The sequence below is a fragment of the Microcaecilia unicolor genome, chromosome 11 (genome assembly GCF_901765095.1).
Source record: "Microcaecilia unicolor chromosome 11, aMicUni1.1, whole genome shotgun sequence".
In the NCBI taxonomy this organism is placed as follows: domain Eukaryota; kingdom Metazoa; phylum Chordata; class Amphibia; order Gymnophiona; family Siphonopidae; genus Microcaecilia; species Microcaecilia unicolor.
The window spans coordinates 74776153-74803694 of NC_044041.1; the positions used below are offsets into that span (position 1 = coordinate 74776153).

The 27542-nt window shown below is 47.9% G+C and overlaps 1 protein-coding gene across 5 annotated transcripts in view; it reads right to left on the reverse strand.

The window, feature by feature from the left end:
- Positions 1-27542, reverse strand: part of GATAD2A (GATA zinc finger domain containing 2A) — a 268656-nt gene that overhangs the window by 14394 nt on the left and 226720 nt on the right. For all 5 annotated transcript variants that reach the window (XM_030218021.1, XM_030218023.1, XM_030218020.1 and 2 more), the window contains exons 4-6: positions 17245-17376; positions 16053-16142; positions 12981-13112 (exon numbers count right to left, since the gene is read on the reverse strand). In XM_030218021.1, the coding sequence (XP_030073881.1) occupies positions 12981-13112; positions 16053-16142; positions 17245-17376 (354 nt within the window). The remainder of the gene's footprint in view (positions 1-12980; positions 13113-16052; positions 16143-17244; positions 17377-27542) is intronic.

The window sequence follows — 27542 nt, forward strand, 5'->3', positions numbered from 1 at the left end:
ACTACACCGCAGGCAGGTATAAAGAAGCTGCTTTCTCTCTTTGCTTTGTTTTGAGTAACCCCGACCCTCTAGAGTTAAGGAATCAAGGCCACTGAGCCAGATGAGATACGTGAGCTGAAGACAACCTTAAGCTCACCTCCTCACAGACCCCCAGAAAACGACTCAAAAACAAAACAAAACCCAACACTCCCACCTTAAATAAAATCCCAAACAGACACAACAAAAAGATCTTCACCAAACTAATTCTAATAACCTTCACATTATCCCTAATCCACCAAACACTATCCACCCCCCCTCACAAACACCAACAACATACCTACAATACTCAACCTCTTCAGATTACCCAGGCACAACACATCTCACCAGAAAAACAATAATCAAAACAATGAAAAAACCACCCCAAGGAGACAAACATATCACAAAAGAAAGAAAGGACATAATAAACCTATGCAAGAGAACAGACAACTTAAGAAAATTATCACAACTACGAACATAAAAGACCCCTTCCAAATAATTCAGGTGGGATACATAAACGCTAAATCAGTAGTAAATAAAACAACAATAACTGATTGGATTACGGCAGACAATCTTGACCTATTACTCATTAGCGAAACATGGATCCACGATCACAAGGACCTCATAATCCTAGAACTTTGCCCCCCAGGCTACAAAATTACACACTGGACAAGGAAAGAAAAAAGAGGAGGTGGAATAGCACTAATCTATAGATCCCACTTCACCGTAACAACAACTGCTGAGTCTATAAAACCAAAACTCGAAATTGCCTCAGTTAGAATCCACCATGCCCCCTCCGAAGGGACACCACCTTGTAAGTGGTGGAGGGGCTTCTGTGTTTCAATGACTCAGAGGGCTATGCTGAAGGGTTACCCATATCAGACAGGCCTCTGAGGAGAAACCAGACAAAGAGTGTCCCAAACTGGAGGATCCAAGATGGCGTCGAGGGATGACGTACGTTAGTTGAGTTCCCGTTTTACACCAGAATACCCGAAGAAGTAGGCGCGCTCCCCAGAGAATGGGGAAGAAAAAAGGCAAAGCCGTGGTGTTGTCCTCCTCAAACACGGCTGGGGTTCCCACCATTTCTCAGTGTACTTTGGAGAGATTCGGGGTCATAGCGTCGGGGATATCGGTTCCTGCTTCGGGGAACAGCAAGGCTTTCTTGCTGAATCTTAGTGGAGAGGGAGTGACTGAGTCCCCCTGTTGGCATGATCTCTCCAAGACCCGGAAACAGTAATGCTGCGCTATGGAGATCGACAGTGGAACACCCAAAGTGGGTTAGGATTCTCACGTGATCCGAGGAGGTCCTGGCGCAGCATTGACTCCGGATAATAAACCAACTGGGGGATTGGAAAGTGAGCTCTTCCCCCCAAAGATATCTGGAGCGGTTTCTGTGGAGAAATTGGACCTGGTGAAGCCAAAAAATGTCATAATGGACGCACTATGGGAAGTGCTGTAGAGTGTGAATAATTCTCTTCTTCAGATGTCAAAAATTTTTCAGGAATAAATATGTGATATCATCAATACTTATCTAACAAAGTGGAAGTCAAAGATATAAAAATAGAGACTTTGATTACAGAAATGGTTTCTCTACGAAAATCAGTTAATCTGATAATGAAGGACAGGCATGTTTCTTGTAAAAAAAAGTGGAACTTCTGGAGAACCAATTAAGGAAAAATAACTTGAGAATGATAAATCTTCCTAAAATACCCTATATAGAGAGTTATATTACTAGTGACTTTTGCCTTTGATTTAGATAGGAACAATGTTTTGAAATTGTATTTCCGATACATGGCTGATAGTTTTTTGGGTTCAAAGATAAATATATTTCCTGATATATCAAGGGAATCGCAGACTAGGAGGTGTGAACTCTTGGCTTTTAAGCCAAGAATCATTGCCCTAGGTGGGACCTTCCTAGAGCGATTCCTTTGTGTTTAATTTCCTTATTACTTATTTGTTGAACCCAAGAAATTACAAGAGTTTGTGGAATTAAAAGAACAGATGAAGAACCCTCTGCAGCAACTTCCTTCAGTTACCACTGTACCGGCTGCAATAACCAATTAACCTTCCTCCCTCAGAAAATATGAATTTGTAAGATTAACCATTTGGTGTTTTTCTTATTTTCTTGAGATTGTTTTCCTGATCTTGGATCCCCCAATTGTGGACAATTATATATATTGTTGTGAGAAAATGTTTTTTCTTTTTCCTTATATTAATTTCTGTTTTTCCTTACATTTACGTGATAAATGTGAATGTAATTACGTAAAATGATTAAAAAAAAAAAAAAAAAGAATCCACCATGCTACCCTGCTCGACCATCTAAACGTGGTCCTGTTTTATAGACCACCAGGAAACTGGCAAGAATGCCAGTCAAAATTTATGGATTTCATATCGAATACATGTATATCCAGCTCCAATCTATAGGCGATATAAACCTACACCTGGAAGACCCTAATGCAACCAATACAAGGGACTGCAAAGACTTCCTACAACTATGGGACCTTAACTTGCCTAATATGCAAGCTACACATGTCAAAGGACACACAACTGACCTCATTACCTACAAATTATCCTTAGACTCAAACCTTTTAATAACAGATACAAAATGGACGGCCATACCATGGTCAGACCACCATAAATTAAACGTAGCCCTTCAACGGCGGATAAAAAAACACACAACCCAAGCAAGAATGCACAACCTACACCACTAGAGGACAGACTGATCCTGTTACATTCTGGTAATAGATCTACAAAAATGATTGGCTAGCACAGACAGACTCCAAACACTATCTCCAAAACTGGGATGACAGATGCAGGAACATACTAGAAGAAATTGCTCCACTACAAACAAGAACCACACGAAGACACAGCTCAATACCTTGGTTCAACAAAGAACTGAAAAAACTAAAAACACAAGTCAGGAGACTCGAGCGCGCATGGCAAAAAACAAAAAATGAACATACACTCAAAGCCTGGAAACAAATGCAAAGAAAATACAAATATACAGTAAGACAAACCAAAAGAGCTTTCTACAAAACCAAAATAGGACCAGATTACAAAGACGTACATAAACTCTACCAACTCGTGAATAAACTTATAGACACCGCATCGGTTACCACAGCCAGCACAGATACCCCATCGGCAGACCAACTTGCCAAATACTTCAATGAAAAAATGATAAAACTTCGATCCACACTACCACTCACCACTACTGATCACGAAAAATTTATGGATTGCCTGGACCCTACACCCAGTGAACACCCAAGCAGACTGAACCTGGAATGACTTTGATTTGCTAACCGAAGAAACCATCACTCAAGCAGTCAACAAATTCTCCAAAACCTACTCCAAACTGGATATTTGCCCCAGCAACCTAATAAGGTTCGCCCCCAAACGCTTCATAACAGACCTTACGTCACATTTGAACTACATGCTACAACACGCACTTTTCCCCAAGGACAAAGGGAATATTTTACTTACACCCATACCCAAAGACTTAAAGAAAAAATTAAATGACACAACCCTATCGACCAGTTGCATCCATCCCCCCGATAGTAAAACTAATGGAAAGTATGGTAACCAAACAACTCACCAATTACCTAAACAAATTCACAATACTACATGAACCGCAGACAGGATTTCGATCCAACCATAGTACTGAAACAGTGCTAACCACTCTCACAACCAAATTTAAACATCTAATTGCAACTGGAAACAATGTGCTACTCCTACAATTTGATATGTCCAGCGCGTTCGACATGGTCAGCCACCAAATACTCCCGAACATCCTAGACTACTTCGGGATTGCAGGAAACGTACTAGGATGGTTTAAAGGCTTCTTAACAGCAAGATCTTACCAAGTGATCTCAAATTCAAAAACATCAACACCATGGAAACCTGAATGTGGTGTACCACAAGGATCACCGCTCTCACCAACCCTTTTCAACTTGATGACGACACCTTTAGCCAAATCATTGTCCAACCAAGGACTTAACCCATATACATCTATGCCGACGATGTTACGATATACATCCCGTTCAAACAAGACATAACCAAAATCACAAATGAAATCACACATAGCCTCCAAATAATGAACTCATGGGTGGACGCATTCCAACTAAAGCTAAACGCAGAAAAAACACAGTGTCTCATCCTGTCCTCCCAATACAACACAAACAAACCCAATACCATAAACACCCCAGATTACACTCTCCCGGTCTCAGGCAGCTTGAAAATTCTGGGAGTCACTATTGACCGAAATCTCACACTCGAAGACCATGCGAAAAATATAGCACAGAAAATGTTCTACTCAATGTGGAAACTTAAAAGAATCAAACCTTTCTTCCCAAGGGAAGTATTCCGCAGCCTAGTACAATCAATGGTGCTAAGTCATCTAGACTACTGCAATGCCATTTATACCGGATGCAAAGAACAAATCATCAAGAAGCTGCAAACCGCTCAAAACACAGCAGCCAGACTCATATTTGGGAAAATGAAATATGAAAGCGCCAAACCCCTAAGAGAAAAACTACACTGGCTCCCACTAAGAACGAATTGCGTTCAAAGTCTGCACCCTGGTCCACAAAATCATCTACGGAGAAGCCCCGACCTACATGCTAGACCTTATAGACTTGCCTATTAGGAACGCAAAAAGATCATCACGCACATTCCTCAATCTCCACTACCCTAACTGTAAAGGGATAAAATACAAATCCATATACGCAACCAGCTTCTCATACATCTGCACGCAGCTATGGAACGCACTACTGAAGGCCTTAAAAACAATGCAAGACCTAACCATCTTCCGAAAACTACTGAAAACAGATCTTTTCAAGAAGGCCTACCATAAACATCCATCTTAAATACTAAATATTAACATTATACACGATCTATACACATCCGAACTTTTAACACATGACTGCTCAACCTCTTTGCTATTAATGATCAAGCACTACCACTTTAAACCTTATGCTGAATAGGACTTCTCTACAGTCGATGACCTAATGTCTGTTACAATCTAACTTATTACTCAGGAACCTTCTTGCACTACCATAATGTATTATTTACCATGTATGTATTCACATGGTTTATATATATATATATATAGCGAATGCTACATACCTGTAGAAGGTATTCTCCGAGGACAGCAGGCTGATTGTTCTCACTGATGGGTGACGTCCACGGCAGCCCCTCCAATCGGAAAACTTTACTAGCAAAGGCCTTTGCTAGTCCTTGCGCGCCGATGCGCACCGCGCATGCGCGGCCGTCTTCCCGCCCGAACCGGCTCGTGTTCGTCAGTCCCGTATGTAGCAAGACAAAGACAAGGGAAGACACAACTCCAAAGGGGAGGCGGGTGGGTTTGTGAGAACAATCAGCCTGCTGTCCTCGGAGAATACCTTCTACAGGTATGTAGCATTCGCTTTCTCCGAGGACAAGCAGGCTGCTTGTTCTCACTGATGGGGTATCCCTAGCCCCCAGGCTCACTCAAAACAACAAACATGGTCAATTGGGCCTCGCAACGGCGAGGACATAACTGAGATTGACCTAACAATTTATCCAACTAACTAAGAGTGTAGCCTGGAGCAGAACAAACATGGGCCTAGGGGGGTGGAGTTGGATTCTAAACTCCGAACAGATTCTGAAACACTGACTGCCCGAACCGACTGTCGCGTCGGGTATCCTGCTGCAGGCAGTAATGAGATGTGAATGTGTGGACAGATGACCACGTCGCAGCTTTGCAGATCTCTTCAATAGTGGCTGACTTCAGGTGGGCCACTGACGCTGCCATGGCTCTAACATTATGAGCCGTGACATGACCCTCAAGAGCCAGCCCAGCCTGGGCGTAAGTGAAGGAAATGCAATCTGCTAGCCAATTGGATATGGTGCGTTTCCCCACAGCCACTCCCCTCCTGTTGGGATCAAAAGAAACAAACAATTGGGCAGACTGTCCGTTGGGCTGTGTCCGCTCCAGATAGAAGGCCAATGCTCTTTTGCAGTCCAATGTGTGCAGCTGATGTTCAGCAGGGCAGGAATGAGGACGGGGAAAAAATGTTGGCAAGACAATTGACTGGTTCAGATGGAACTCCGACACAACCTTTGGCAAGAACTTAGGGTGAGTGCGGAGGACTACTCTGTTATGATGAAATTTGGTGTAAGGGGCCTGGGCTACCAGGGCCTGAAGTTCACTGACTCTACGAGCTGAAGTAACTGCCACCAAGAAAATGACCTTCCAGGTCAAGTACTTCAGATGGCAGGAGTTCAGTGGCTCAAAGGGAGGTTTCATCAGCTGGGTGAGAACGACATTGAGATCCCATGACACTGTAGGAGGTTTGACGGGGGGCTTTGACAAAAGCAAACCTCTCATGAAGCGAACAACTAAAGGCTGTCCTGAGATCGGCTTACCTTCCACACAGTAATGGTATGCACTGATTGCACTAAGGTGAACCCTTACAGAGTTGGTCTTGAGACCAGACTCAGACAAGTGCAGAAGGTATTCAAGCAGGGTCTGTGTAGGACAAGAGCGAGGATCTAGGGCCTTGCTGTCACACAAGACGGCAAACCTCCTCCATAGAAAGAAGTAACTCCTCTTAGTGGAATCTTTCCTGGAAGCAAGCAAGATGCGGGAGACACCCTCTGACAGACCCAAAGAGGCAAAGTCTACGCTCTCAACATCCAGGCCGTGAGAGCCAGAGACTGGAGGTTGGGATGCAGAAGCGCCCTGTGTGATGAGGGTCGGAAAACACTCCAATCTCCACGGTTCTTCGGAGGACAACTCCAGAAGAAGAGGGAACCAGATCTGACGCGGCCAAAAGGGAGCAATCAGAATCATGGTGCCTCGGTCTTGCTTGAGTTTCAACAAAGTCTTCCCCACCAGAGGTATGGGAGGATAAGCATACAGCAGACCTTCCCCCCAGTCCAGGAGGAAGGCATCAGATGCCAGTCTGCCGGGGGCCTGAAGTCTGGAACAGAACTGAGGGACCTTGTGGTTGGCTCGAGATGCAAAGAGATCTACCAAGGGGGTGCCCCACACCTGGAAGATCTGGCGCACTACTCGGGAGTTGAGCGACCACTCGTGAGGTTGCATAATCCTGCTCAGTCTGTCGGCCAGACTGTTGTTTATGCCTGCCAGATATGTGGCTTGGAGCACCATGCCGTGACGGCGAGCCTAGAGCCACATGCTGACAGCTTCCTGACACAGGGGGCGAGATCCGGTGCCCCCCTGCTTGTTGATGTAATACATGGCAACCTGGTTGTCTGTCTGAATTTGGATAATTTGGTGGGACAGCCGATCTCTGAAAGCCTTCAGAGCGTTCCAGACCGCTCGTAACTCCAGGAGATTGATCTGCAGATTGCGTTCCTGGAGGGACCAGCTTCCCTGGGTGTGAAGCCCATCGACATGAGCTCCCCACCCCAGGAGAGACGCATCCGTAGTCAGCACCTTTTGTGGCTGAGGAATTTTGAAAGGACGTCCCAGAGTCAAATTGGACCAAATCGTCCACCAATACAGGGATTTGAGAAAACTCGTGGACAGGTGGATCACGTCTTCTAGATCCCCAGCAGCCTGAAACCACTGGGAAGCTAGGGTCCATTGAGCAGATCGCATGTGAAGGCGGGCCATGGGAGTCACATGAACTGTGGAGGCCATGTGGCCCAGCAATCTCAACATCTGCCGAGCTGTGATCTGCTGGGACGCTCGCACCCGCGAGACGAGGGACAACAAGTTGTTGGCTCTCGTCTCTGGGAGATAGGCACGAGCCGTCCGAGAATCCAGCAGAGCTCCTATGAATTCGAGTCTCTGTACTGGGAGAAGATGGGACTTTGGATAATTTATCACAAACCCCAGTAGCTCCAGGAGGCGAATAGTCATCTGCATGGACTGTAGAGTTCCTGCCTCGGATGTGTTCTTCACCAGCCAATCGTCGAGATAGGGGAACACGTGTACTCCCAGCCTGCGAAGCGCCGCTGCTACTACAGCCAAGCACTTCGTGAACACTCTGGGCGCAGAGGCGAGCCCAAAGGGTAGCACACAGTACTGAAAGTGACGTGTGCCCAGCTGAAATCGCAGATACTGTCTGTGAGCTGGCAGTATCGGGATGTGCGTGTAGGCGTCCTTCAAGTCCAGAGAGCATAGCCAGTCGTTTTCCTGAATCATGGGAAGAAGGTTGCCCAGGGAAAGCATCCTGAACTTTTCCTTGACCAGATATTTGTTCAGGGCCCTTAGGTCTAGGATGGGACGCATCCCCCCTGTTTTCTTTTCCACAAGGAAGTACCTGGAATAGAATCCCAGCCCTTCTTGCCCGGATGGCACGGGCTCGACCGCATTGGCGCTGAGAAGGGCGGAGAGTTCCTCTGCAAGTACCTGCTTGTGCTGGAAGCTGTAGGATTGAGCTCCCGGTGGGCAATTTGGAGGTTTGGAGGCCAAATTGAGGGTGTATCCTTGCCGGACTATTTGAAGAACCCAACGGTCGGAGGTTATGAGAGGTCACCTTTGGTGAAAAACTTTCAACCTCCCCCCGACCGGCAGATCGCCCGGCACTGACATGTTGATGTCGGCTATGCTCTGCTGGAGCCAGTCAAAAGCTCGCCCCCTGCTTTTGCTGGGGAGCCGTGGGGCTTTGCTGAGGCGCACGCTGCTGACGAGAGCGAGCGCGCTGGGGCTTAGCCTGGGCCGCAGGCTGTCGAGAAGGAGGATTATACCTACGCTTACCAGAAGAGTAGGTAACAGTCTTCCTTCCCCCATAAAAACGTCTACCTGAGGAGGTAGATGCTGAAGGCTGCTGGCGGGAGAACTTGTCGAAAGCGGTATCCCGCTGGTGGAGCTGCTCTACCACCTGTTCGACTTTCTCTCCAAAAATATTGTCCGCTCGGCAAGGGGAGTCCGCAATCCGCTGCTGGATCCTATTCTCCAGGTCGGAGGCACGCAGCCATGAGAGTCTGCGCATCACCACACCTTGAGCAGCAGCCCTGGACGCAACATCAAAGGTATCATATACCCCTCTGGCCAGGAATTTTCTGCACGCCTTCAGCTGCCTGACCACCTCCTGAAATGGCTTGGCTTGCTCAGGAGGGAGCTTGTCCACCAAGCCCGCCAACTGCCGCACATTGTTCCGCATATGTATGCTCGTGTAGAGCTGGTAAGACTGGATTTTGGCCACGAGCATAGAAGAATGGTAGGCCTTCCTCCCAAAGGAGTCTAAGGTTCTAGAGTCCTTGCCCGGGGGCGCCGAAGCATGCTCCCTAGAACTCTTAGCCTTCTTTAGGGCCAAATTCACCACACCAGAGTCGTGAGGCAACTGAGTGCGCATCAGCTCTGGGTCCCCATGGATCCGGTACTGGGACTCGATCTTCTTGGGAATGTGGGGATTACTTAGAGGCTTGGTCCAGTTCGCCAGCAATGTCTTTTTTAGGACATGATGCATGGGTACTGTGGACGCTTCCTTAGATGGAGAAGGATAGTCCAGGAGCTCAAACATTTCAGCCCTGGGCTCGTCCTCCACAACCACTGGGAAGGGGATGGCCGTAGACATCTCCCGGACAAAAGCCGCAAAAGACAGACTCTCGGGAGGAGAAAGCTGCCTTTCAGGGGAGGGAGTGGGATCGGAAGGAAGGCCATCAGACTCCTCGTCAGAGAAATATCTGATGTCCTCCTCCTCCTCCCACGAGGCCTCAACATCGGTATCAGACAAGTTCATGTGTCTGAAGCCGTGCCCGACTCGACTCCGTGGAAACACGGCCACGGTGGGAGCGTCGAGAGGTAGACTCCCTCGCCCGCACCAGCGAAGCTCCCTCTGCCGACGTCGTCGGGGAGCCTTCCTGGGAGGCGACCGCAGTCGGTACCGCAAGCGGCACCGATGTCGGAGAACTCACCCCGGGCAAGGGGCCAGCCGGCGCCTCACTCGACGGTACTGGTGGCGCAAGCACCCCCGGTACCGGAGGGGAAGAGCGCAACAGCTCTCCCAGGATCTCTGGGAGAACGGCCCGGAGACTCTCGTGCAGAGCGGCTGTGGAGAAAGACATGGAAGCCGATGCAGGCGTCGAAGTCAGAGTCTGTTCCGGGCGTGGAGGCTGTTCCGGGCTGTCCAAGGCGGAGCGCATCGACACCTCCTGAACAGAGGGTGAGCGGTCCTCCCGGTGCCGATGCCTACTGGGTGCCGACTCCCTCGGCGACCCAGAGCTCTCGGTACCGATGCGGGAAGGAGACCGGTGTCGATGCTTCTTTGACTTTTTCAAACGAAGCATGTCACCGGAACTTCCTGGTACCGACGAGGAGGATGTAGAATCCAGCCGTCGCTTCCTCGGGGCCGAGGCCGAAGAAGGTCTGTCTCGGGGGGGGGGGGGGGGGGGGGCTGTACCGCAGGAGCCCTCAGGGTAGGGGGAGACCCACCTGAAGGCTCACCGCCACCAGCAGGGGAATGGACAGCCCTCACCTGCACTCCAGTTGAAGCACCACCGTCCGACATCAGCACTAGTGGAGGTCCCGGTACCACCGACGCAGCCTTTCGATGTCTCAGTATCGACGATGCAGAGGGTCGATGCAGTCGATGTAGCCGATGCCGAAGGTCTTGAAGCTGTCGACGTCAATGCACTCGATGCCCCCGGTGCTGTTGCCGACGAAGAGCCAGAGAACAACATGTTCCACTGGGCCAATCTTGCTACCTGAGTCCTTTTTTGTAAAAGGGCGCAAAGACTACAGGCCTGCGGGCGGTGCCCAGCCCCCAGACACTGAAGACACGACGTGTGCCTATCAGTGAGCGAGATTACCCGGGCGCACTGGGTGCACTTCTTGAAGCCGCTGGGCGACTTCGATGACATGGGTGGAAAAATCATGCCGGCAAAATCAAAACTCGTACTGGCGGTAAAGGCACCAAAAATAGGGAGAGAAAAAAACCCGAACCGAGGCCTCAAAAAGGCCTACCCCGAAAACGAAAGGAAACTTAGTGGGGCAAAAGCTGGAAACACGGGAAAAGGGAAAAGACCGTAAAGGTCTTCTTCTAATTTTTTTTTTTTAGAGCAAAAACGCGAAGACGCACGAGGATCAACTTGAGGGGCGCGAAACAGCGCAAAACACGACCGTCCCGAGCGCGGACAAAAGAAGACTGACGAACACGAGCCGTTTCGGGCGGGAAGACGGCCGCGCATGCGTGGTGTGCATCGGCGCGCGAGGACTAGTAAAGTTTTCCGATTGGAGGGGCTGCCGTGGACCTCACCCATCAGTGAGAACAAGCAGCCTGCTTGTCCTCGGAGAACAAGCAGCCTGCTTGTCCTCGGAGAACATTTGTAATTCTGTTACCCGGAAATGACAACCGCCATTACGGCAAATGAAAGCCACATTGAGCCTGCAAATAGGTGGGAAAATGTGGGAGACAAATGCTACAAATAAATAAATAAATAAATAAATAATCTACAAGGGTCTATCAGGTGGGCTAGCAGATCATTTGCAAATGTCGCAACTTTAAAGACTTGAGTACCTATCTTTAACACCCTTGATTTCTTGGTTAGCATGTATGTCCCTTAGAAAGGATATGCCATGTCCCCCTCAGTATGGGGAAACTTCCAGAATTCACCCCATTCACATACACTTTAGTTCTCGGACAGGCAAAAGTGTGAACAGTCACTATAAAACGATCCCTAAATCCATAGGAATTTAAAACTGCATATAAAAAGTCCCATGAACCTCAACGAACAGTCTTCAAGTCAAAACTAATTAAAAGAGATGGCCGAGAGATCCGCTCCTTGTATTCCGCAGCTGAGTAAATCTTGAAAACACAATCTTCCTGCCCTCATGGGAGATTTTCCACCCTGAAGGGCCTGCAACATGGCAGTCTTGTGAGCATAGTTAAATATCTTCAGGATAACCACCCATGGCCTGGTAGTGGAGGGTTGTTTGGGTCCTATTTCGGTGTGCTCTCTCAATCTGGAGGGGGCTCAGATTAGCTGGAAGCTGCAATTCTTTTGTCAACCCTGTCCCGAGTCTATCACTTTTGCCAACCATATCTCTAGAAAACCAGCCATATCTTTTGTCTCCAAAGACTCAGGGATTCTGACCAGATTATTTCTCCTCAAACAATTCTCCAGATCCTTGATCTTTTCCTCCAAGGCTGTGATTTTGGTCCACATCCGAGTCTGTTTGTTCACTGCCTCCTGGACTTGAACTTCCAGAACGTTTGTGCGCTTCATAAAGGCCACAAACTCTCAGCCAAACTCATTTAGCTTGGCCTCCACTTGCTCCAACTTAGCTTCAATGGGCTGCAGCCTTTCGATTTCAATGCCGGGATTACCTCGGCTATAATCTCGGCCACCAAAGCCTAACTCACAGATGAAGCTGAAGGGCTGGAAGGTGCTGCCCTCTTGAGCTCCGGCATTTTGCCCTTGAATCCTTTTCCTTTCGTTGTGTTTTAGATGCCATACGGCAGTGTTGTGCAGGCACCTCTACTGAGGTGTCACCAAATTCCCAATGTAAATTCTACACTCGAATCCTGCTTTTAATCAGCAGATTACCTCAGGACCTTAGGGCAGAAGCAGAAGAGCTGTTCAACTTCTCCCTAGCATGGCATCATGTGATCCCATCTCACTATTAATAAAGATATAGGAAGACATCCAATAATATTCTCAGGCCTAATGCATCCTCTTTCCTTCACCCCTCCTACAAAGCATGCAAAATTTCTCACTTACAATGCACTGTCTGTTTATTTTATATACACTTTTATGTTGCCTAATTCAAGAAAAATGTTAGGGAGCATACAACAAAAGAAAACAATAAAAGGCAGAGAGATTATTGATGTCCAATGATCTGAGTTCCAATCCCACTGCTACACCCCATACTATATAAATTTTTGCAAGCTCTTCTTCTGTTACAAGTTAAGACTCCACTCTGTGGTCCTTCCTTACTTTATCTTGGGAAAGCAAAACCTTGTACTGTCAAGGTTTAGGCGGTGACACAGTCATGGCACTGAATGGCTCTTTACCTGAGCTCCTCTCACCAGTGGTGGCATCACTATCTGTGTGTTCTGCTGGCATCCCAGTTTGGAGGAAATCTGCTGCCCACCACGGACCAGAGGAGGGGGGATAACTGCCCCTGACATTCGAGCTGAAGTCACCTATGAAAGAATGTGAGAGATGCTATAAAAACGAACACTAGAAATCATGAAACAGCAAATATGAGGCGTTAGATAAGAGTCACTACATTTGAGAACTCCTTACTAGTATTATCCCTTTTCATCTCTTAGTTTTCCACAGCTGGTCTTATTACAAATGACTGTTTTTCTCTATCAGCCCAATTTTACAAAGTGCAATGGAGAAGATTACAATTAGTAAAGATTATAATTAGTAAATTTAGAAGCAAAACTGATTAAGGAGTTTGTAAATATGATAAGTAACTCTTTTGTTGATTGCTTTGCACTGCCTTCCTGTTGAAGCTCAATGCTATTTTAAAATGTGTACCTTTGTATTTAGAATTCTACAGAGTCAAGCATCAAGATATTTGATCCATCAAATTGAGTTATCCTATATAATAATTCTCATCACCAACGTTCTAATGTCTTGCCTGTGTCCATGGCTCCTTCGGCGTTGCTGAGCTAGGCTCCGTAGCCAGGCTGACGTCACTCACAGTTGATCCCCTCCCCCCCCCCCCCACACACTGCCACGCACAAATCTGGCATCAAATGGCCACCCATGTCCAGAGACCCTCCTCTCCCCCTGCCCCCTCTCCAACCACCCATGCCCAACGACCCTGCTCTCTCACCTGCCCCCCCTGCAGCCAGCCAAGTTGTGTAGCGAATTCTTCGGGGCAGGCAGGAAAGATCCCCGGTCCTGCCTGCCCGCTGCTGGCCCTCCCCCGCTGCCAGATCACTGTTCAAAATGGCCACCGAGACTTACAAGGGCAGACTACAAAACTTCAACTGAAGTCTCGCGAGTCCGCCCTTGTAAGTCTTGGCTGCCATTTTGAACAGTAATCCGGCAGTGGGGGAGGGCCAGCGCCAGCAGTGGGCAGGCAGGACCGGGGATCTTTCCTGCCTGCCCCGAAGAATTCACTACACAACCTGGCTGGCTGCAGGGGGGGCAGGTGAGAGAGCAGGGTCGTTTGACATGGGTGGCTGGAGGAGGGCAGGGGGAGAGGAGGGTCGCTGGACATGGGTGGCTGCGGGGGGGGGGGGGGGGACAGGGGAAGAGGAGGGTCGCTGGACATGGGTGGCTGGAGGAGGGGGGAGCAGGGGAGAGGGAGGGGGTCCTGAGACCAGAGAGGTGGGTGTGGAAGGGGGTCCTCAGACCATAAGGGGGGGCGGGGGTCCTCAGACCATAAAGGGGTAAAGGGGTGGCCCTGAGAGAGGGGGGTGGGGGCACACACTCACTCTCTGTCTCTCACATACACTCTCTATCACACTCTCTGTCACACACACCCAGTCACACACATACACAGACACTCTGCCTCTCACACAAACACACACACTCTGTCTCTCTCATTCTCTCTCTGACAAACACACTCCATCTCTCAGACACACTCTCTCTCTCAAACATACACTCCGAGGAAAACCTTGCTAGCGCCCGTTTAATTTCTTACAGAAACGGGCCTTTTTTTACTAGTCTTCTATAAAACATTCTTTGCGGTCAAAGAATTCTAACAATTTTCTATCCTTCAATGAGATCTCTAAGAAATATCATATTGCCAGTTTTGCATCAAGCTGTGCAATGTTGCAATACTCTTCTATTTTGTATTAGAACTGAAATGATTGATTCCATAAATTCTTAGGTTGAAACGTAAATTGTTTAAATAATTTGTTGGAAATGGCTAGTATTTTTTAAAATTGTGTTTGTGTGTGTGCGAGTGTGTGTGTGTGTGGGAGGTTCTGTTCTCTTCTATATGAATTTATTAAGAAAGTAAAGTTAGTACAGCACGCCTACACCTGGCATCATATTCCTAAATCATTGAAGTGCAGGGCTGTTATCTTAAAGTTAGAGTGCACACATTTAAGAGTAATCATTTCAGTCTTACAACTTGTTTTCACAACTAATTCATATTTTTAAGGTTTGAGAATTAAAGTTAAAAAGATGCAAGATACTACATTGAAATATTTGTTACATTTGTATCCCACATTTTCCTGCATATTAGTAGGCTCAATGTGGCTTACAAAGTCCGGAGAGGTGAATATTGACTCCAGTAGACAAGTACAGAGTAGAAGTACAATTAATTAGAATTGGTGTGGATTGTCCCATGCAGTTTGAAAGAATAAGATTATGCTGAAAGGGATTGAGTGTTGTCCGTTCCTTAATTTAATTGTTGTGTTTCATTATTCAAAGCTTATGTCGGTTTTATAGGGTATGCCTTTCTGAAGAGGTGAGTCTTAAGGTTTATGCAGAAGTTTAGATGAGCATTCATGGTTCTAATGTTTTTTGGTAGTGCATTCCAGAGCTGGGTGCAAATGTAGGAAAAACGGGACATGTATGTTGATTTATATTTCAGTCCCTTGCATCTTGGGAAGTGAAGGTTCAGGTACGTTCTTGCTGATTAGATGGTGTTTCTAGTTGGTAAGTCAATTAGTTCAGTCATGTAGGCTAGAGCTAGGCAATGGATTATTTTGTGGACCAGAGTACAAATCTTGAAGGCTATGCATTCTTTATATGTAGTGCAGCCTTGTAACACTAATTCACCTTCTCTGAGAGCAAAGATAGTTGAATGTAGATGAGAGCTCTCCCAGAAAGAAAGCAGAGTTCTTTGTCACCAGCACAAAAATGCCTTCTAAAAATGAGCCCCCCTCCCTCTAGGAGCACACAGTACTATGAAACAGCATTAGAATCCATGCTGGAAGCAGAGTTATATATGGATGTTTCATGACTATTTAGAAATATCATGTTAACAGCAGGAATTAGCACCAGTAAACTAAAAAAGTGTACACCGCCTTGGGTGAATCTCTTCATAAAGGCTATTAATAAATCCCAATCAATACATAAATAAAACTAAACAGGCACATGATCAGACAGGTGGAGATCAAATCAGGCGAATCCCGCAAGCCCTTGCCACCCTTCCAGGACACTCTGCTAACCTGAAGAGCTGGCTTGCCCGCAGGAATGTTCTGCATGCCCCGTACCAGTGGGGGAGGGGTGGCCACAGCACTCCCCGAATTGCCGACAGGCTGGGAAAGAAAAGCATAAGGCAGGCACATGTCAGAACTAGCAAGTCAAGGAATTTTAAATGGAAAATAAGCAAGGGGGTGGGGGAGAGGGGGTCTGCTATCACATAACAACCACCCTAATCCAGCCCCACTGCTAACTTCAGTTTTCTGTGTTAAAAACACTATCAAACAGCTTTGCATGGAGGGGGATTGGAGGGAAGGCTATATGTCTACAATCTGAATGTATGATACCAAACAGGCCTTTTCTTAAGCACAAGGCTCAGGCACCAGTGAAGGGAACTGTAGAGTGAGGGGAGGTTGGACAGCAGCAGGAGGAAAAGGCAGTGTTCTCGAGAGAAAGTTTCACAGACAAGCAGAGAGTAGTTTCAGAGCATGGATACTCAAAAACAAACCCTCATCATGTCTGCACTGCTCCTCCCTTCAAAATGTGTTAGGGCTAAGACGAACAATTAATTTCTAAAGTACTTTTTGATATAAACAGGGCCTGATATGATGCTAGAATTTTTAAGGGGCTTTATTGTAACATGCTTCAAAGTCTTTTTTGGTGAGGCTTGATAAAATAAAAGATGCCTAGCTAGAAAGACAACTAAGAGGATGGCTAATTTTAATTACCGTAGCTGGGATCCACTGTGACTAGCTTATTTAATGTGGGTCAATATAATAATGCAGTAAAGTGGGAGATGGCATAATAGAAGACATAGTATGTCAATGACAAGTTAGTAACAGGTTTCTACTATCATCTGGAGTAACTGGAATGGCATTCTGACACTTCCGAGATGACTCATGCTGGCTAGGTAAGAAGACTAGACTTGTAGCTGTTTGCACTGGTCTTCTTTACCTCCAAGATCACATGCCTTCTATCATCAGAAGCATCTTTCATTGCATCTGAAGACATGTACAGAGCAGCAGTAAACTTTATATTCACAGCTGCTTTACAGCTTTAGAGAGGGTGTTTAGCAATAGGACAAAAAGGGCCTGGAGAGATCTCTCACTTTCTATACACAATTCACAAGGTGCTGAGGGTGGGGAAGGAGAGACACATGCCAGCTAGTTCAGTCAATTCCTTGGCCTAGTGTCATATAGTACTTTCAGGAATTGCTACCTTCTGCGTGGTTGTTTCTTTCTGAATCTGACTCTGACGTAATTTCTTCAGGAGCACCAGCTTAGCTTCCTCCAAACGCAGCTCTTCCTTCAGCTGTTTGATCATTCTCTCTCTCTCCTCTGGGCTACTCTTCTGCAACAGCAGCATGGGAAAGATAAGGATGGCGGTAAATGACTTAAGTACAACAAATACATAAATTCATTCTCCCCCATCCACAAAACCACCACAGAAAGTGACAATAGGATTAAAATAAAGCACCACAATAGAGCTCTGAGAAACTTAATAGTTATAAACAGCACAGCACGGCTGCAGCAGACAGAATGCAGCTCTGGATATATGCAGTATACTTTTCTTCTCAACTCTACTAGAAAGCCAGGTTGCACCTAGGAAAAAAACATACACAGACAGATGGACTGTTAAGAGTTCTAGGTGCAGGAACAGAGATCATGGCTGCTATGGCACACAAAATGCTTTAGGATTCATGTACAAGGACGAGAAACAGTGTTAGGTTATCAAATCCACGCCATTGTTTTTATGGGATTACAGGATGTGATGTCTCATATCACAAGACATGAAGCTCCATTAAAATAATTCAGGATTTCGGGCATTTAAAATGGAGTTGGATATAGCGAAGATACATATCTGTAGCAGGTATTCTCCGAAGACAGCAGGCTGATTGTTCTCACATGTGGGTTGACGTCTGCGTCGGCCCGGGAATCGGACGGTTATTTTGCAAGAAAAAAATATTAAAAAAAAAACCTTTCGAGTCTTCTGGCACGCGTGCAGCGCGCACGCACAGCCGTCTTCCCGCCCGTTGTGTGAGCGTTCCTGCTCAGTTAAATCAAAAAGCAAATAAACAACAACTCCAAAGGGGAGGTGGCCGGGTTTGTGAGAATAATCAGCCTGCTGTCCTCGGAGAATACCTGCTACAGGTATGTATCTTCACTTTCTCCGAGGACAAGCAGGCTGCTTGTTCTCACATGTGGGGTATCCCTAACACCAAGGCTCACTCAAAACAATGAACATTGGTCAATTGGGCCTCACAACGGCGAGGACATAACATAGATTGGCCTGAAAACAAACAACTAACAGAGTGCAGCTGGAACAGAACAAAAATGGGTCTAGGGGGTAGAGTTGGATTCTAAATCCCAAACAGATTCTGCAGCACCGACTGCCCAAACCGACTGTCGTGTCGGGTATCCTGCTGGAGGCAGTAGTGAGATGTGAATGTGTGGACTGATGACCACGTTGCAGCCTTGCAAACCTCCTCAATGGAGGCTGACTAAGTGAGCCACTGACGCAGCCATGGCTCTAACACTATGAGTCATGACATGGCCCTCAGGAGTCAGCCCTACTTGGGCATAAGTGAAAGATATGCAATCTGCTAGCCAATTGGAGATTGTGCGTTTTCCGATGGTGACTCCCTTCCTGTTGGGATCAAAAGAGACAAACAACTGGGCAGACTGTCTAAAGGGTTTCGTCCGCTCCACGTAAAAGGCCAATGCTCTCTTGCAGTCCATAGTGTGCAAACGGCTTTTGCCAGGGCAGGTATGAGGACGGGGAAAGAATGTTGGCAAGACAATTGACTAGTTCAGATGGAACTCTTGACACCACCTTCGGCAGGAACTTAGGGTGCATGCAGAGGACTACTCTGTTGTGATGAAACTTGATATAAGACGCATGCACTACCAAGGCCAGAAGCTCACTGACTCTACAAGCTGAAGTAACCGCCACCAAGAAAACGACCTTCCAGGTCAAGTACTTCAGATGGCAGGAATTCAGTGGCTCAAAAGGAGCTTTCATCAGCTGGGTGAGAACGGCGTTGAGATCCCATGACACTGGTGGAGGTTTGACAGAGGGCTTTGACAAAAGCAAACCTCTCATGAAGTGAACAACTAAAGGCTGTCCAGAGATAGGCTTACCCTCTACATGGCGATAAGCACTAATCGCACTAAGATGAACTCTTACAGAGTTGGTCTTAAGACTGACAAATGTAGAAGGTATTCAAGCAGGGTCTGTGTAGGACAAGAAAGAGGATCTATCTAGGGCCTTGCTGTCACACCAGATGGCAAACCTCCTCCATTTAAAAGAGTAACACTTCTTTGTGGAATCTTTCCAAGAAGCAAGCAAGACTCAGGAGACCCCCTCTGAAAGACCCAAGGAGGCGAAATCTAAGCTCTCCACATCCAGGCCGTGAGAGCCAGAGACTGGAGGTTGGGATGAAGAAGCGACCCCTCGTTCTGAGTGTTGGAAAACACTCCAATCTCCACGGTTCTTTGGAGGACAACTCCAGAAAAGAGGAAACAAAATCTGGCGCGGCCAGAAAGGTGCTATCAGGATCATGGTTCCGCAGTCTTGCTTGAGTTTCAGCAAAGTTTTCCCTACTAGAGGTATGGGAGGATACGCATACAGAAGGCCTGTCCCCCAATGTAGGAGAAAGGCATCTGATGTTAGTCTGTCATGGACCTCAAGTCTGGAACAGAACTGATGGACCTTGTGATTGATCTGAATGGCAAAAAAATCCACTGAGGGGGTGCCCCACGCTCGGAAGATCTTGTGGACTACGCCCATGTTCAGTGACCATTTATGAGGTTGCATTATCCTGCTCAGTCTGTTGGCCAGACTGTTTACACCTGCCAGATAAGTGGCTTGGAGAAACATGCCGTGCCGTCGTGCCCAAAGCCACATCTGGACAGCTTCCTGACAGAGGACGAGATCCGGTGCCCGCTGCTTGTTGGTGTAGTACATGGCAACCTGATTGTCTGTCTGAATTAAGATGACTTGATTGGACAGCCAATCTCAAAGCCTTTAGAGCGTTCCACATCGCTCTGAACTCCAGGAGGTTGATCTGAAGACCTTTTTCCTGAAAGGACCAGGCTCCCTGAGTGTGGAGCCCATCTACATGATCTTCCCACCCCAGGAGAGATGCATCCATCGTCAGCAGTTTCTGAGGCTGAGAAACTTGGAATGGTTGTCCCATGGTCAAATTGGATCGCATCGTCCACCACTGAAGAGAATCCCAAAAGCTGGTGGACAGTTGGACTACATCTTCTAGATGCCCCGCAGCTTGAAACCACTGGGAAGCTAGGGTCCATTGAGCTGATCGCATATGTAGACGTGCCATGGGAGTTACATGAACTGTAGAGGCCATGTGCCCCAGAAGTCTCAACATCTGCCGAGCCGTGACCTGCTGGGACGCTCGAATCATGGACACCAGGGACAGAAGGCTGTCTGCCCTTGCCTCAGGAAGATAAGCTCGAGCTGTCTGACTGTTCAATAGGGTTCCAATGAATTCTGATTTTTAGACTGGGGTGAGATGGGATTTGGGATAATTGATGACAAACCCCAGTAGCTCTAGCACCTGAATAGTCATTCGCATGGACTCCAGAGCACCCTCCTCCGAGATGCTCTTCACCAGCCAATCGTCGAGATAAGGAAACACATGCACTCCCAGTCTGCGTAGCGACGCAGCGACTACAGCTAGGCATTTGGTAAACACTCTGGGTGCAGACGCCAGGCCAAAAGGCAGTACACAGTACTGAAAGTGCTGTGTTCCTAGCCAAAATCGAGCTGGGAGTATCGAGATGTGGGTGTAGGCATAGCCAATCATTTTCCTGAATCATGGGAAGAAGGGTGCCCAGGGAAACCCTCCTGAACTATTCTTGGACTAGAAATTTGTTCAGGACCCTTAGGTCTAGGATGTGACGCATCCCCCGTGTTTTCTTCTGCACAAGGAAGTACCTGGAATAGAATCCCAGCCCTTCTTCCCCTGGTGGAACGGGTTCAACCGCTTGAGCCTGTAGAAGGGCAGAGAGTTCCTCTGCAAGTACCTGTTTGTGCTGGGAACTGTTAAGAATGAGCTCCCGGTGGACAATTTGGAAGTTTGGATTCCAGATTGAGGGTGTATCCTGACCAGACTATTTGAAGAACCCACCTATCGGAGGTTATGAGAGGCCACCTTTGGTGAAAAAATATCAATCCCCCCCCCCCCCCCCGACTGGCAAGTTGTCCGGTACGGACACTTTTTCTGAGGCTATGCTGAACTGGAGCCAGTCAAAAGCCCGTCCCTTGCTTTTGCTGGGGAGCCGCAGAGGCCTTAAGCGCACGCTGTTGACGAGAACGAGCACGCTGGGACTGAGCCTGAACAGGCTGCCGAGAGGCAGGAGTGTACCTACGCCTATTAGAGGAATAGGGAGCACTCCTGCTCCCTCCAAAAAACCTCCTGGATGAGGAGGTAGTAGCAGAAGACGCCCGGTGGGAGAGAGAATCCATAGCATCATTGTGCTTTTTGAGCTGGTCAACCAGATCCTCTACTTTCTCACCAAAAAGGTTATCCCCCCGGCAAGGAACATCCACCATCCACTGCTGGGTCGAATGATCCAGGTCAGAGACATGCAGTCATGAGAGTCTGCGCATTACTATACCCTGGGCAGCGATTCTGGATCAAAAGCGTCTACATCAAAAGTGTCGTACGTACCCCTGGCCAGGAATTTTCGACACACCTTCCGCTGCCTGACCACCTGGTGAAAAGGCTCGGCTTGTTCCGGAGGGAGTGCATCAACCAAGCTAGACAGTTGCCTCACCGAGTTCCGCAAGTGGATGTTCGTGAAGAGCTGGTATGTCTGGATTTTGGCAGCGATCATTGTGGCCTGATACGCTTTCCTCCCAAAAGAGTCCAAGGTCCTAGCTTCTCTGCCTGGGGGCGCCAAGGCATAGTTCCTAGTACTCTTGGCCCTTTTGAGAGTGGAGTCCACCACCATGGAACTGTGAGGTAGCTGAGACTTCATCAATCCAAGTTCCCTGGTGATCCAATATTGGGATTCAGTTCTTTTTGGGATCACAGGGTTAGACAGAGGGAACGACCAATTTCGCATAAGGACTTCCTTCAGTATATTATGCAAAGAAGCTGTTGCAGCCTCTCTAGGTGGAGAAGGATAGTCCAGGACCTCGAGCATCTCAGCCCTGGGCTCATCCTCAACCTCCATAGAGAAGGGAATAGCCGCAGCCATTTCCCGGACGAAGGAGGTAAAGGATAGACTCTCCGGTGGAGACAGTCTCCTTTCTGGTGGAGGGGAAGGTTCAGAAGGAATCCCAAAGGACTTGTCAGAAGAAAAGTACCTGGGATCCTCCTCTTCCTTGCATGAGCGCTCATCTTCAGTATCGGACAAGACCTCTCTCAGAGCAGTCCGAAACTGAGCCTTGCCTCGACACCGAGGAACGACGTCCCTGATGGTGGTGCAGAGAAGTAGACGCCTGCATGGACTTCAGTGAAGCTTCCTCCACCGACATCGGAGAATTAACCTGGGTGGCAGCCGACACCGATGCTGCAGGCGGCACCGAGGTTGAAGACCTCACCACAGGCAAAGGGCCAGAGATCGCTGTAGCAGACGGTAGAGAGGGTGCAAGCATCCCCAACACCGAAGTAGCCTGGCGCAGTAACCCTTCCAGAAGCTCTGGAAGCAGCGCCCTGATACGCTCGTCGAGAGCCGCCATCGGACAAGGCTGCGGGGTTGGGACAGGAGCTGGTGGCAGAATCTGTTGAGGCTCGGGAGCAGGTACCGGGCTGCTAGACTGACGCATCGGCACCTCCTGAATCTCTTGACGCCCTGGAGCTCCCAGCACCGTGTGTCCAAGGAGATCGATGATGGTGCTTCTTCGCCTTTGCTCGACGCCAGTCATCGAAACTCCTCGGTACCGATGAGGAAGACGTGGAATCCTCATGTCTCCTCGGGGCCAGGTTCGACGAAGGTCGGTCCCGGGGGGGGGGGGGGGGGGGGGGGAGGCCTGCATAACAGGAGGCCTTGAGAAAGGTGGAGACCCACTCGATGCCTCACTGCTCCCAGCATGTGTTGGTCATTCCGCAGCCATTACCTTCACTCTCAACATCGATGCGTCCCTCGATTTCGAAGGACCAGACTGAGCCCCAAAATGCTTCTCACGTTGGGCCTCTTGAGACGTTTGGGTCCATTTCTTCATACGAAGACACAGACTACAAGCGGCTGGGCTGTGGTCGGGCCCAAGGCACTGGAAACACCAAGTGTGGGTATCGGTACCCGAGATAGTCCGGTTGCACCGAGTACAATGTTTGAAACCGCTGGGTGTCTTCGATGACATGGAAGAAAAAATGGCTTCAGGGAAATCAAAAGACGCGATCATGCCTGTTAAAAGAAAAAAGGGCACGAAAAGAAGGGAATATGCCGGCCGCATCGAAAAAAACAAAGGAAATTTACAAAAAGGTGGGGAAAAAAAAAAAAAAAAAAGAGAAAACTACCGGAGGTTTTTTTTTTTTTTTTACTGAAAATTATCACTACAAATGAAAGAAAAAAGATAAAACCAACGCAGAAAACTCTTTCCCGGGCCTGAGAGGAGCGGGGAAAAACTTGACCGAACCTTACCGTGGAGAAAAAAATAACTAAGCGGGAACGCTCACGCGACGGGCGGGAAGATGTCCGCGCTGCACGCGTGCCAAAAGACTCTGGAAAGGTTTTTTTAATATTTTGCTTGCCGTCTGATTCCCGGGCCGATGCGGACGTCGACCCACATGTGAGAACAAGCAGCCTGCTTGTCCTCGGAGAATTCCACATGCTTTATGTTAAAGTCAAAGATAATCTTTAAACATGTATATAACCCTGAAGGAAGATGGGAATGGGGAGCTAGACATAAAATGGACAACAGAAGGTAAAATTATGTCTTACCTGATAATTTTCTTTCCTTTAGCAACAGCAGATGAATCCAGGAACTGGTGGGTTGTGTACATCTACCAGCAGGTGGAGATAGAGATAAACAGAACTGGTGGAAGAAATAGCAGACGGCTAGCCCCTGCATCAGTTAATATAAGTTTTTTGAAAGCAGCAGAAGTAGGCCAACAAGAACAACTTGAACTCAGAAACCATCCTCACTATAATAAGAGAGAACCAACAATAGAACTACAACTATGGAACTTCTGTTCCAAAATTTACTGCCCAGGCAGCTTTTGTGTCTCTGTCTGAATCTGCATTAGAGGAAAAAGAACACAGTAGCGGAAAAAAACAAGTCGGCTAATGGGAGGGATCCTGGATTCATCTGCTGTTGCTAAAGGAAAGAAAATTATCAGGTAAGATGTAATTTTACCTTCCTTATCACAAACAGCATGAATCCAGGAACTGGTGGGATGTACCAAAGCCTACCCTAAGGGCAGTAAGCAGACATCCCCCGCACCAACACTTGAGCCCCAAAACACAAATCTTCACTCGCGGCAATATCCAACCGATAGTGTTTGACAAAAGTATGATGAGAAGCCCAAGTAGCTGCACGACAGATTTCATCCACATGAAGGATTGAGGTCTCTGCCCAATATGTCGCCTGCGCTCAAGCAGAATGAGCTTGTAGAGCAGACGGAGAAACAGATAAGCAGACCCAATGGACTCCTTAATCCAATGAGCTATGGAGGCTGCCTCACCTCTCCACGGTCCTGAAAGAAGGACAAAGAGGTGGGCCGATCGACAAAATTCATTCGTGACTTGCAGGTAACGGAAAAGTACCCTCCACACATCCAACAGGCAAAGAGGCACAAATTCCTCTGGAAAATCCGCTTTCCTAAACGATGGAAGAAAAAGAGTCCGATTGAGCTGAAATTCTGAAGAAATTTGGATGAAAAGATGGAACCATCCAAAGACCCCTGCCTCTGAAAACTGTAAAAAGGGATCCCTACAAAACAAAGCCTGAAGTTCAGACACGCACTGAGCTGAGGTAATGGCTACCAAAAACACCGTCTTAAGAGTAAGATCCTTATCCGCTGCCTTGTGCAAAGGCTCGAAGGGAGCTGCTTGAAAAGCACTAAGCACCAGGTCACTTAACCCTCCATTGCCCCATGTAAGCCGCATTGAGCCTGCCATGAGTGGGAAAGCGCGGGGTACAAATGTAACAAAAAAAAAAATTGCCAAGGAGGACAAGGCCGCCAAAGGGGCGGATGAAGATGAAGAGCCCCTCGCAAAAAACGAACTATATCCGGGTGAGACGCCAGGGATTACCTGGCTACTCAACCTTGAAAGCAAGCCAGAGCCGCCACTTGAACTCGCAGAGAATTATAGGCGAGACCCTTCTGCAGAAAATCTAAGATCACCGAAATAAAAGCCAGGAAGGGCGACCTGGTCCGCTGACTGCAACATGAGGAAAATATTTTCCATACTCATGCATAAGCGTAAGAAGTAGACCGTTTTCAGACCTGGAGAAGAGTGGTAATAATAATAGGTTCTGAAAACCCCTTTTTTCACAACCGGTGCCTCTCAATAGCCAGGCCCCCAAATCATGAGGGATTTTCAATCCGGACAGGACCTTGGTGTAGTAGATCTGGAGTCACCGGAAGACGTAGTAGTGTTGTGTAGAAACCGAATCAGATCCGCATACCACAGTCTTCAGGACCAGTCTGGTGCCACCAGAACCACTAGCCCGAGATGACGACTGATTTGATGTAGGATTCTATCAGAGGCCATGGAGGAAAAACAGAGTAGCCCTTCTTTGACCAAGACTACAGCAGGGTGTTGATTCCTGCAGATCCGGGCTGTCTTTTTCGAGAGAAGAATTTGGCTACCTTGGCATTCTGGAACATGGCCATAAGGTCCATCACTGGAGTTCCCCAATGATGACAAATCAGTCGAAACACAGCTGATGACAGCGTCCACTCTGCCACATCCAAAGGAGTTCGACTGAGGAAATCCGCCTGGATATTGCTCTGGCCTGCAATGTGAGCCGCTGAAAGGCAGAGAACATGAGTCTCCGCCCACTCCATCAAACGGAACGCTTCCACTGCTAGAAGCACACTGCGTGTAACTCCTTGTCGACTGATGTAGGCCACCACTGTCGAATTGTCTGACAACTCTCAAACTGCTTTCCCTTGCAGGAGATCCTGAAAAGCTGCTAAGGCGTTCACTGCCGCTCTAAATTCCAAATGATTTATGGACCAAGTTGCTTCGAGAGGAGTCCAAATTCCTTGGGTCACTCTGTCCAGACAATGAGCATCCCATCTCGACAGACTGGCATCCGTCATGACCACCACCCAGTTCAGGGAGGCTCACGGCATGCCCTTCTGCAAAGTGGTCGTGAACAGCCACCAAGTCTGCCCTTGGCCATGTCCATCCAGGGCAGTCGCTGTTGATAGTCCAGAGAAGCTGGCAACCACCTGCTCAGGAGAAACAACTGTAGAGGATGCATGTGAGCCCTCGCCCATGGCACCACCTCCAGGGTAGCTGGCATGGGCCCCAGGACTTGAACATAGTCCTAAATGGGAAGACAGGGCATTCGAAGCAAGGAGCGGATCTGTGCAACTAGCTTGATTCGCTGGCCATGGGAAGAAAGACTTTCCCTATCTTCATGTCGAATAGCACCCCAAGGTATTCCAAGGTCCGAGTTGGGAAAAATTGACTTGTCTGAATTGATAATCCAGCCCAAAGACTGCAGAAGAGAGATTAACCGGGCGGTGGCAGCCTGACTCTCCTGAGGTGAGTTCGCGCGAAACAACCACTCGTCGAGATAGGAATGAACTAGAATCCCTTCTTTCCGTAAGAAGGCCTCCACCACTACCATGACCTTTGAGGTGTGTGGAGCTGTGGCCAATCCAATGGAAGAGCTCCAAACTGGAAGTGTCGCCCTAGAATCACTAACCTGAGGAACCTCTGATGCGGTTGCCAAATTGGAATGCGTAAGTAAGCTTCCCATAGGTCGAGAGCAGTCAAGAACTCTCCCGGCTGGACTGCTGCAATAATGGCCCACAAGGTTTCCATGCAAAAATGTTGAACTCGCAGAAACTTGTTCACGACCCTTAAATCGAGAACTGGGCAAAAAGTTCCGCCCTTTTTGGGAACTACAAAGTAAATGGAATAGTGGCCCTTGCGAAATTCGGGAGGAGAGACAGGAATGATAGCTCCTAACCGTAGAAGCTCTCGCAATGTGCTTTGCACTGCTATCCGCTTTGAATGCGTGCCGCATCAAGATTCCAGACAAAATTCTGTGACGGGTGCACTGAATTCCAGTTTGTATCCTTCCCGCACCCTGTCGAGGACCCATTGGTTTGAGGTTATCTTGACCCACTCTGGGAGAAACAGAGAGAGCTGTCTCCCTATCTGCTCCTCTGTATAACAGGCCAACGCCCCCATAATTGGGAGGTGTGAGGAGCAGCTCCCTGATGAGCATAGGTTCCTGCAGCTCACCTTTCACTGCGAAAGGAAGATCTCTGCTGGAAACGAGGATGCTGAAAGGACCCTGAAGCCTGTCCCGGGTGATAGCGGCTCGTCTTCCGAAAATGGGATTTAGAAGGCTCCTGT